Here is a 12347-nt window from a genome sequence, read left to right as displayed (position 1 = left end):
CTACTAAATGTGCTCGCATTTAATAACCTTTATTCAGGCCATTCTGCCTGTGTAGAATGACCTTTCACCCCTAGTCACCCAGAAAATCCTCCATCTTCCTTCAAGACAGCCTAGAGGTAAATCTTTCTGCCCCCTTGCTTCTCGACAGCTGGCCGCTCTCTTCACTGGCTCCCACACCGGTCTGAGCATACTTATCTCAGGATGTTTAGTACACAGTGTGCCAAGATTCAAGTCTAGTCAACCATGAAATCCTCAAGATTAAGGGATCATAACTTATAGCACAAAGGACTGCATCAGTGTGGAAGAATAGGGACAAGCTGAAACTGCTTACTTAAAAGATTGGCAACTTGGAGTACTTTGGGTGCATATGCTTTTACTACAATGGGATGAAGTGACTTCTAAATACGAGGGCTCCCTGCAGGCACTTGGTCCTTGATCCTTCTCTTGATGGAAGGGGTAGCAGTTGCCTCTGCCCAATATGACTTATGTAGGTGCCACCTTGAGGTTTCAGGGTCTTGCTTTCCTCACTAGATAGAGACATCTTCCCTCCGCTAAGTTAAGCTATTGATGTGAAGACTGAAATTCAAAATCCTGGTGTAATATTATGTGTTAGCTATGTAGTTGCTATGACAACCCACTAGGATACATCAACTCCAATAATTCTGCTTGTCACAATTTGAGTTCCTCTGCACCAGGAAGCTAAAGTTTGTGTAGGAGTTGCTCTTGGGGGGCTGGACCTGTGAGGTGACCAGGGGAAGTAGACTGGATAGAGGGAGAAGTGAACCATACAGCAGTGGCTTCCCCAGCAGGTCCTCATCTGGGCCTGGAATGGGCCTTTGGGATTATCTCAACTCAAGGGGGCTGACCCCTGCCTCTGAGATTTCTGATCAGCCAGTCAGATTGGCTCCCTCACTGAATGCACTCAAAGTGGGGGAATGTGCTCTTTAGCTGGAGCAACTCTTGGAAAGGGTCTCAGCCGACAGCTCCTGGCAGCTGAGGAAGGTGCATGCACGGCCCAAAGGGGGTGACAGGTGGCATGTCTCAACATCGGCTATACCTGTCATCTTCAAACAGACAAGCTTTACATTTTTCATTTGCTTAAAAGGTTTTGGAAGGTATACTGTACATGGATTTCACAACAACCCTATGATGTAGGAATACACCAGTAATGCCATTTCTGCTAATGGACACAGACACACAAAATAAAAACAATTACAACTGGGTACCTGGAATTCCAATTTCTTTGCACTTGCCATTGTGGTTTAAGCTTTGACCAAGTGCCTTTGCCTTGTAGAAGAGGGTATCCTTTTGACTTGCCCTGTGGTGTTAAAGTAGGTGGACTTCTGATATGAGTAATAAGGTAATCACTGTGCATCTTGATGGAGAGCATAACTCAAGCTTGACTGAAAGCTTGGGAAGGCTGTGGAGTAGACCCAGCAGCTCTTCAGTCTAGGTTTGTATTGTAGAGGGAAATACACTCACAGAGAAAGCAGCATACACCTGGGCGGCGGGAGATCAAGGGCTGGGCTGGAGAGAGGGGTGCTTGGCGAAGAGTGCTTGTTGTGTTAGTGTGAAGCCTGGGGGTGGATCTCAGCATCCACACAAAGCCAGGTCCAGTCCCATTCATTAAAACCCCAGAGCTTCTGGGAGGGGGTTGGGAGTGGAGACAGGAGGATGCTTCTAGCTTGCTGAGTGCCAGCTAATGAGTTCCAAGTTTAAACTGCCTCAAAGGAGCAAGGCAGAGTGACAGAGGTGAGCAGCTAACACTACACACCACATACACATACACCCTCCCTGGGGAGGCAGGGAAGAACAAAGGGACAGAGGGAAGAAGGGAGGGAGGGAGGGAGGGAGGGAGAGAGAGAGAGAGAGAGAGAGAGAGAGAGAGAGAGAGAGAGAGAGAGAGGGATATCAAGTGATTTCAACATCTTAAGGGAAAAGTTTTAAAAACCTCATGGAGGCAGAGGCAGGAGGATCTCTGTGAGTTTGAGGCCAGCCAGGGCTACAAAACAAGACCCCATCTCAAAAACAAAACAAACAAACAACAATAGCAAAATTAAGTTGTACTCTAGTTCCCTCCAACTCCCATTTCTTTTGAAGAAAGAAAGAAGAGAATTACCTGACTAAACCTGCCTGATTCTGGAGAGCAGAAAGAAACAAGGGTAAAGAACCCAATGAGCTTTCCTCAGTCTTCTTCAGAGTGCTGCATCTAAATCTGAATCTTCACCCTAGGAAACAGACATCCACTCTAGTAGCCTGATGTGCCACTAGCTTGGCTGGCTGAAGAGGTGATTGACTAAGTTAGTTAAAACACCCCAGGAACACTTAGAAATACAGCCACTGAAAGGATGCAGGGACCATGATGTGCCGATGAGTATGAGGTGGCTGGGCAGGCAGCTCAGGATGATGACTTATGCCTTTCGGAGAAACAACAGAGATATTTTGAAGGGGTACTAACAGAGACCTTGGAGGCAGTGTGGAAACAGCTCTTCAAATGCTGGCGGTGAGCCTAATCCTTGCAGCTCTATCAGTAGTTTGGAATAGTAGCAATCACTGGTTGTCAGTTGTTCAATATGCCACGTATTAGAACTCTCTTCCAACAGAGACACACTCTCCTTGCCTTCCTACACAAAGCAAATCACCCTAGGTAAAAAGGTGTCTCCTTCCCTTTAAAAATTCTAACAGGAGTAAATAAAACAGAAAACTATACTCCATCTCACATTTGTGCAATTAAATAATTTGCTTGAGCTTATTTTTCATCCTCTCAATGAAAGCTAGTGTTCTTTTCTAATCAGTCCCCAAATCAAGGGTACTGCCCATGGTGAAGTCAATCAGGTCATACCAGGCCTTGCATAATTACTAGCATTTGATAGACATAAGCATGCATCTCACCTGTCTACCAAGCATCTACTTTCTTATTTATCAGAGTCTTCTGGGAGGTTCTTTCAAACACTGGCTGCTTACATTTCATTATCCAGAAAAATCTCAACCCTTCTCCTTCCAATTTAGTAACATTAACGGCTGACTTAGAGATTGCTGCTTGAACCCCTCTCCTCCTCTTGCTTCTCAGGAACATGACTGCCATCCTGTGCATGCTAGAAACACACTGGTTTGTTGTGGAATGAAGCTATAGAACTCCTCTCCCCAGACTTCAGTTATGAGAGAAGAAATACGTCTGAGAACATCTCCAAGTTAGTTCTCCACTCAGACCCTGAGCTGCTGGGCTAGGAATCTCATTCTCTGAAGGTATTACTCACTGAGTGTCTGAGTTTAGGTCATTGGACAGGGTCCTCCATGCACAGATGCCAATGTGGTTCCAGGCCACTCCGTGCTCATCACCCACTCTCTCTTTGCACTGAAACTCAGAGAGAGCACTTGGATTCCTGACAGAGGGGCTGGAGAGATTGTCAGCAGAACATTTGGGAGGGAGGTCTTGAGGCTGAGCCTAGGGGTGATTGAGCTGAAATAGCTTTTCTCAGATTAGGATGTATTTGATTGTGCTACAACACTTTTCATGCTTTCACGCTCCACTCACTGACTCTTAAGCATCAGGAAAGAAAACCTGTTATAACCTCCCAGAACGGTGCTGCTCTTCAAGTCAGCAAAGACCTGTTGAATGCCTACTATATGCTCCACATCGCTAGGGCCTTATTTAAAAAATGCACAAGCAAATCTCATCCTTGAGACTAAGTGCAATGAAGCAATTTAAGATACTGCATGTGCTCTGAGCTCAAATGCAGATTAGAAAATAACCTGTTCCCACAAAAGTGAGGTCACCGACACTGGCCGTGACTGGATTCTCTGAGTCTATTTGCTATACATTAAAAATTTTTAATAACAAGTTTAAAATGATCATTATTAAAAGTCTATTTCACTGTTGTTCTTTCATAGTACAACTACTGAGTGAAGCAGCTTGTGCTATGGACCAGATCAAAACTGCCCCTGGTCTTCCCCTTTCCCAGAATGCCCTTCCCACTGCACCTGTCCAGTTGCATTGTCTGCCCTCCTCAGACACACTGTAGTTCTCTCAAAAGGCTTACAAATCTCCCAAGTGCCACAGGCTTTGTGGACACGGCTTAGTTCCTTTCCTGGATTCTAAGATTACTGACCTAGTTATTTTCTTAAACCCGCCCCCCAACCATGGTAGCAAAAGTTCACATGGCATATCTTACATTAAGCCCCAACACTAGTTTTATTTAGTTATTTCCCTTTTGTTTTGAAGCAGGGTCTCACTCTGTTATCCAGTCTGACCTCAAACTCATGGCAATTCTTCTGCCTCAGCCTCCATAGTGTTGGGATTACAGATGTGAGCCACCTTATCCTGTCCAATACTACTTCCATGGTAAAATTCTTTTGTTTGAGAAGCTTCAGTGATGAAATATCTTTGAAAACTACTGGAAGTCACAGTTTTAAAGGAAGTCCAATTAAATTTTTTAAACTTAAAAACAAACAAACAAACAAACAGGTGAAAAGTAATCCAGATCAGTCAATGGTCTCTCTGGACCTCAGCTTTATGACAGAGTTCCTTTAATTATTCCTACAACTTGGTACAAACAGTTCTTAACTAGCAGAACTGTTAAGTTGAGCACAGGTAGTGTAGACCTAGCTGGTGAGCTGAGGATGTGCCAGCAGATAACTGGGTTATCCTCCCCACAGATAACTAGTGATGCTAATTTACCTGGGGGTCAGGGAGAGGGAGGCAGGGGGAAGGAGGAAGGGAGGGAGGGACGGAGAAAGGGAGAAGGAGAGAGGGAGAGAGGGAGAGAGGGAGAGGGAGATTTCCTGGTCTATCCATATTTTGTGTTTGAGTTGTGTGAAAACAGTTGGCCCAGAAAATTGTGTTCTGTCTACCACAATAATGACAGAGGTTTATATAGTTGAAGATAATTTCCCATGTGGTTAATAAAGTTGTACTCTGTCAAGGGGAAGGTTCCTGGCATGTACAGCATAGATAAAAACCACATTCTTTGAGAGAGAATTCAGACAAGGGTTCATAAGCCTCGATTTTTTTTTTTTTTTTTATAGAGAGAGAATTTCTAAGGAGTAATTGGAGCTTTTTTTTTTTTTTTTTAAAGAATTGAACCTGTTTAGCTTTAAGAGTCTCCAAAAGTCAAGCCTGCTGGGTTAGTTCTCAAAACAAATGTTCCTTACATACATGTCTTTGCATCAGCTCCTCCGGGACTGGAGTTGCAGATGGTTGTAAACTGCCATGTGAATACTGGGAATTGAACCCAGGTCTTCTAGAAGAGTAGCCAGTGCTCTTAACCACTGACCCATCTCTCCAGCCCATGTACTTATTCTTTGAAACGAAGAGTTCAAGAATTATAATCAGCTTAAAACCTGAAATTTAAAATGCAGAATTGAATTCACCTCTCTGGGACCACAAATAGTTAAACCATTTGCAGAAAGAACGCTGTGGGAGGTGTCACATGACACTTAACTTCAAATTCTACCACAGAGCCATAGTGACAAAGGTAGCAAGGCCCTGGCACAGAAACAGACACGTGGACTCAACAATAAACCTGCACAGTCATGGCCACCTAATTTTTTAACAAATACATAAAAAAAATACACTGGAAAAGACAGTCTGTTCAGCAGATGGTGCCGAAAAGGCTGGATATCCATCTGCAGAAGAATGAAATTAGATCCACATCTCCAATCTTGCACAAAAATCAATTCAAAGTGGATCAAAAGGCCTTAATGTAGAGCCTGAAACACCGAAGCTGTTGCAGAGAACTGCTCTATGAGGAATGAGCTTCAAGACAAAGGCAAGGACTTTCTGAACAGGACTCTAATGGCGGAAATCACCAGCACGTGAACGGACGGCCGGCCGGCAGAACAGGAGAAAATCCTGGCCGGCGACACATCCGACTGGAGGCTAACATCCAGAATGGACAGAATGGCCTGCAAAAATGACACTCCAAACCCCATCAACCAACAAGGCAGGTTTCAAAAGAAGAATATCAATGGATATCCTAAAAAACGTGTAACAACTTTACCCACCAGGGAAACACAAATGAAAACTGTGAGACTCTGTTTCCTCCCAGTCAGGCTGACCTTCATCTAGAAGTCAACAGTAAAGAGAGATGAAAGGAACACTTACTGTAGCTGCCTCTTTCCTCACATCAGTGCATTCAAGACACTTGCCAATAATTAACACCGATCACCGTGTTAATCACTTTCTTTTGCAAAAGCTGGGAAAACAACAGGGCCGAGACTCTCACAGTTCTGGAGCAGAGACGTTGTCTCTTTCAAGACAACCAGAAATTGTTGAGAGGGTCTTGGAAAGACCATGTTCTTTCTGGACAGGATGTAGGGGGTGGGGAGAGGGGCCCTTATTCACTGCTTCTGGGAATGTATGCCAGTAAAGGCATTCTGGAAACCAGGGTGGGGTTTATGGAACTATTATATGACCCATACAGTACCCTCCTGGGCATCTACACACAGAATACCTAAACTTCCATGCTCATTATTCACAACAGCAAGGAATGGAGTCAGCCAGGATGCCCATCATTAGACAGTAGATAATGAAGACTTATTCATGCACAACATAATTTTATTCAGCAGTAAAGAAAACTGGAATCATGAAATCTGCAGGAGAATGCATAGAACCGGAAAGTATTAAGTTAGATAACTCGGACTCAGAAAGAGAAAAATGACATGTTCTCTCTCACATTTGGATTCTAGATTATGGTGTGGTATGGTGTGTGTGTGTGTGTGTGTGTGTGTGTGTGTGTGTGTGAGAGAGAGAGAGAGAGAGAGAGAGAGAGAGAGAGAGAGAGAAACAGATCATGAGAGGAAGAAGAAGAGAGGGAAGCAGAAGGAAGGCTATGGGGGTGTCAGAGATGAGGGAAGAGAACCAAGAATTATTTCTTTTTTCTGAGACAGAGCCTCATAACATAGTCCTAGTTGGCCTGGAACTTGCTATGTAGACCAGGTTAGGTTTGGACTCACAGGGGCCTTTTGAGTGCTGGGATTAAAGGTATGCACCGCCATGCCCAGAATCCAAAAAGCAAATTTTGAACAAAAAGGTCAGAATTAAACCAATATTACATGTGATAATTAAATATTAAAACAAAACTGATTCACCTTTCTGTACCAAGCTCATATTGTTGATAGAATAAACCAGTGCCCTATAAGTGAAGCAAAACATCTGCGTGTGCTTCCAAAAAAAACATCTGGGTGTGCTCCCAGCTCTTTGTTGCTGGCTGTCCACACAAGCCCAGCCATGCGACATCCTCCTATGGGCAGGGGTTTGCTTGGCTATGAAACAAGTGGAACTCTGATTGAGTCTCAGGAACTCTTCTTAGATCATCTGGGGCTGAGGTAGGGCTGGGCTGGTCCCACCAGGATCCTACTCAATCAGAAGTTTGAGGGTGAGATCCTGGAATCTGTATCTGTCTTTTTTTTGTTTGTTTGTTTGTTTGTTTGTTTGTTTTTCAAGACAGGGTTTCTCTGTGTAGCTTTTCGTCTTTCCTGGATCTCACTCTATAGACCAGGTTGGCCTTGAACTCACAGAGATCCGCCTGCTTCTTGCCTCCTGATTGCTGGGTTTAAAGGTGTGCGCCACCACCACCGCCCGGCTGGAATCTGTCTTTTAAAATGATGATTTTATGCTTACTAAAGTTTCTTTTGTGAACTTTTTGTGGGCATAAACATATTGAAAGGATTGCAGTATCTCTTTACCTTCCCCAAACAATTCTAATAGTCAGTCCAATCAACACATTTCCACTCTACTCAGTACATGATTTTGGACTTTGGTACTCTCTCTGTAGAAACTGTTCCAGGCCAGAGTGTATGATGTACAAAGGTATCTGTTATTTGGAGAAAGAAAATGTTTTTCAAAATATGTGGCCTCTCTCAAAGGTTAGTTACATATTTCCACACGTCACAGCTACCAAACATGCAACTTTGGACTCTACTTTTCACTTTCCCAGGAACTATTTTAAGTCAGAGTAGATCTCTGTGTCGCACAGAAAGAAATATCAGGGATACAGAAAAAGTAGGACATTTTGCTTTTAAATTGTGTCTCATCTTAAGGCTAGTGAGAGTCTGAGGTCCACTGGCAAGTTAGGTAGGTTCAAGTCTGATTCGAACGTAGAACTTTCAGTATACTCTCCATGTAAACACGGTGTCCTGTGGCAGGCCACTACTGTCTGCTTGAGGCAGGAAGTACTGGTTCAGCATCTCTAATTTGAAAATGAAAGTGCTCCAAAACTACTTTCTTGAGTGTGGCCACAAACCCACAACACTGCAGCATGTAGCTTTGCTTCCTGCACAGCATTATTAAGTGTATTGTATAAAATTACCATCATGCTAAAGCAAAATGGTATATACAAAACACAAGTAAACTCTTTGGATCTTGATTCCATCCTTAAGGTGGCCCATGAAATGTATGCAAATATTTAAAAATCTGAAAAAAAAAAGTGAAATCTGGAACACTTCTGGTTCAGAGTATTTCAGGTCAGGGGTAGCCAACCTGTAAGTAGCTGTGTTTCTGACTCTATTACAAAACCAAACTCAATTAGTCATTGAAACTTCAGTCTCTTCAAATTCTAAGCTTGACGAAGTCCCCTGAATGGAGTAGTTGAATCTGAGCAGGAGATGTTGAAGTGTTCCCAGTGGAGCACAGGTCATCAACACCTTCACTCTAAGGAAGCTGGTAACACAACAGCCTTGCCGGAGCCTCCCAGTTGTGGACCAATGAAGTCTTTGGAGACTGCTGGGATGTATCTTAAAATGACCAGGCCCTTCCCATAATTTGGTGCCTTTAATATCATCTCTCTTTGCTTTTGAATTTTTGTATGAAACCTTGACTTTTTATATTACATACTTTACATCACATGTGACAGGCTTAAAAACTTCCTGGTTTCTTAGAAGTAAATGGACATTTTGACTTTTGGGGGGCACTAGGCAAACTGCTCAGTTGGCCTCAGTTTCCCGAGCTATGAAGTGAAGGGCAGAGCAGACAGTCTTGACTCTTTGGAGCTCTAACACATGCATCCATGTAGAGGATGTCACTATATAAGAAAGAACACAGGCTTTGAAAGCAGACTTAGGCTAGAAATTTTGCCTCAACTTCCTCAGTCATACAATGGCGGCATGAGTTTTAACTTCCCAGAGCATTAGAACCGTCCATTGCAGTGTTTGGCACAGATAGGCATCCCAAAGAGTTGGGACTTCTACATCCCTTCATCTTCTGTATTGCCACTAAAGTCTTTTTAGCCTAGCCCAGGTTTGGCCTCTCCTTACTTAGAGAAGCACCAGCTGGCACCAGCACAGAGACACAAGGGTGGAGTTCAGAGACTAACTGTTGGGAGTCGTAACTCATCAGCTCTGTGGGTAGATAGTAGGTTCTGTTTCCTTCTGGCCTGGGTAACACTTCTGCATGAAGTTTTCATTTAGGTCAAAGGCAGCCACACAAATGAAGGAGTTACCGTCTTACAGATGCAGCGGGGCTCCACCAGAGCACAGCCACAGGTCTCCAGTCTTCTCGCTGAGCATCAGGTCAAGTCAGCCTCACTGTAGTGAGGAGCCAAGCGTGCCAACAGCACTTAAGATCTTGAAGTAGCCTTGAAGACAGCTTCAAGACAGAGAGGAAAGGAAAGGATGGAGCTGGGAAATGGCTTTCCCGTGATTGAAAGTCTACCAAGGACTAGAGGCAGGATTCACTGAATCAGTTCTCACTCAAAGACCCTCTGAATTTTAATGAAAATGTTTTAAGTACTGATGAGGGGAATGAATGAGATCCCTCTGGTTAACCCCAAGTCTTCCTGACACTGTGGGCATGAAGCTTTGAATCTCTGGGTGGAACTGGTCTCATCTACATGTCCCATAATAACCTCCATGTGTTGTGAGGATTAAAAGCAATAGTGTGCATATACAGTGGTCCCCTGCGAAAATTTTGGGGTGGGGGAATTGCCTCGTGAGGAACACGGACGCACAATTCTTCTTCTCGTCTTTAGGCAACACCGCATAAGAAAGAGTGCCACATAGTACTCAACATTGTGTTAGGTATTTAAAGTAAACTGGACCCCACACTGGAGGACCGGAGTGCTTTTAGCACAGTGCCTCAATAGATAGGCCACTTCACCTCTGGTGATTCTAAACGCTATTAATGAGCGTCGTACATCTCGAATTGACCTCTTTTTCCCGCCTCCCTTGCCTCCCACCACAGTGCAGCCCCCCGGAATCCAAGGTGCCGCTTTTCCCTCGGGCTATGGCCGGCGGTTTGCAGCTCACCTGGGGAGGCCAGCAGCACCTTCGCCCCGCAGCACTGGAAGCAGTGCAGCAGAGACTTGGCACGGATGTTGTAGTTGAGGCACGCCATGGGACAGCCCAGTTTGAGCAGTCCCAGCCAGATCCACACGTAGGCCGGCTCATTGCTCATGAAGAGGGCCACGCAGTCCCCCTGTCGCAGGCCCAGTTGGTCGTGCAGCGCCCGTGCCACTTGGTTGCTGCGCCGGTCCACTTGGGCGTAGGTGAGCGTCTCATCGCGGAACAGCAGGAAGGGCTTGTGCGGGGTCTGGCGAGCTTGCTCCAGGAAGACCCGCAGGATGGTGCGCACGGGCCGCCGCCGCCGGTAGCTGCGCACCTGCCGGGCCATGTTGGCTACCCGCAGGAAGTACCGCAAGTCCTGGATGAGGTAGGGGCAGCAGCAGGTGAGCAGCAGAGGCAGCAGCAGCAGCCCCGCCAGGCCGGTGTAGAGTACCGGCAGCATGGCGGCGGCGGCGGCGGCGGCGGGGTCCCCGGACCCCAGCGGGGCCGAGGGAGCGCTCGAGGCGTGCAGCGCGGCGGCGGGCGGGCGGCGAGGAGCCGAGCAAGAAAGAGCTGGCAACCGGGCTGGCGGAGGGACGCGCTGTGACTGCAGGTAGCCGCTGGGCTGCAGGTGCCCGAGGCGTGCGCGGCGCTGCGGGCTGGACGGAGATGGGTCCCGCCCCCTCGTGGGGGCGCCTCGTGCGCTCACGGGTCCGCCCCTGCCAGCCTGGGTGGCCCAGGACTCCGCTGCACTTGGATTCAGCGCCCAGAGTCAGGTGAGATCCAGTTCTTGGCAAATGATGCTAGGCGCAAATAGCACACGTTGAAAAGATCGCGGGCGGCGACTCAGACGTGGAGCTGTTGCTAGTCATTCTTATCACCGAGCCCCTTTGTTTAATCAAGTACCTTATAAACGCATGGCGACCTTATTATTAACAGCGGGCACCAGGTGCCACCGCCAGCCCACAGTCCCACCTCCCCTCTTTAGTCCCAAAGGCTTTCCGCCATCTCTCTTTGTTTCTCACATTGGCTTCTCTGCCCTGGTAGTCTCCTGTGGCAAAGGTTTCAAGGTTGAACAAAACCACCAGAGATGGTCACATCCAGCTGTTTCCAGCCCCTGCCACCGCTGCTGCATCTGCCAGCCTCTTTAGACATTACGAGCCTAGCTTGATGCTGGAAGTGAAGCAGTGGAAAGTGATCCGCTTTCCAGCATTACAGTATTGTGGACCCAGTTCAACACACAGTTACCAAGAAAGCACACAGAGCAAACTAAGACAATAACGGCAGTTCTCACAAGTCATTTCTTTAAGAAGTGTGATATTTGTATTAGTGCCTCTTGGTACCAGGACTGTACAAGTTGCTACCATGTATGACCAGGACCTAAGTAAAGAGGTGCTTCCTTGTCAAGCTTTCTTGTCCTGTGCTCATCTGTCTTGCTGTTGCAAGACAATCTCAGTTTTGGAACTTCAAAGTTAATCTCAGATAATACTTGCATGCTCCCTCACTGATGAGAAAGGGGTGTTTAGAGAGGTGGAGATTCTTGGTCATGACAGGATCACTGCACAAACTCACAGCAGCCGCGGTTTCCTGCACAAACTCACAGCAGCCGCGGTTTCCTGCACAAACTCTGGAGGGGCTCAGCAGCCCCCACCCCTAGCTGAGGAGCTACTGACCATTGATGGCTGGTAGAGGAGGGAGAGCCAGTTTTCCTTGGCTGTGTGGTCCCTGGTAGGTTGACCTGCCCTACCTAATCCAGAATTTGCTGCACACACACACACACACACACACACACACACACACACACACACACACAGAGTATAAATTGGTCTGGGGAATATTGAAAAAAGAAGAGGGCATCAAGGTGAGGGTGTGGGTGGGGATTGGATCTAGGAGGGGTGAATATGATCAAAATACATGGTATGTGAGTATGAAGTTATCAATGCATTACTAAAAACATTATGTTAAGATACCTAGTAATGATGAGGTTTGAAACAGGAGCGTGTTTGGTTCCAGGTCATCAGCTGCTCTCTCAGCATTGTGAGCCACAGTGTCATTTTTGTCTTCTTCTCTGGGTTTCCATCTTCTTCTTA

The 12347-nt window shown here is 46.1% G+C and overlaps 1 protein-coding gene across 1 annotated transcript in view; it reads right to left on the bottom strand.

Annotated features, from left to right (window-relative positions):
• Nucleotides 1–10970, bottom strand: part of Slc27a2 (solute carrier family 27 member 2) — a 39994-nt gene extending 29024 nt beyond the window's left edge. The window contains exon 1 of the mRNA XM_036186292.1: nt 10243–10970. Coding sequence (XP_036042185.1) covers nt 10243–10720 — 478 coding nt within the window. The 5' untranslated portion in view covers nt 10721–10970. The remainder of the gene's footprint in view (nt 1–10242) is intronic.
• Nucleotides 10971–12347: the final 1377 nt, after the last annotated feature.

Source organism: Onychomys torridus, chromosome 4 (assembly GCF_903995425.1).
Source record: "Onychomys torridus chromosome 4, mOncTor1.1, whole genome shotgun sequence".
Taxonomy (NCBI): domain Eukaryota; kingdom Metazoa; phylum Chordata; class Mammalia; order Rodentia; family Cricetidae; genus Onychomys; species Onychomys torridus.
Note: the sequence above shows the minus strand (reverse complement) of the source record. Positions and strands in the feature narration are given on the sequence as shown.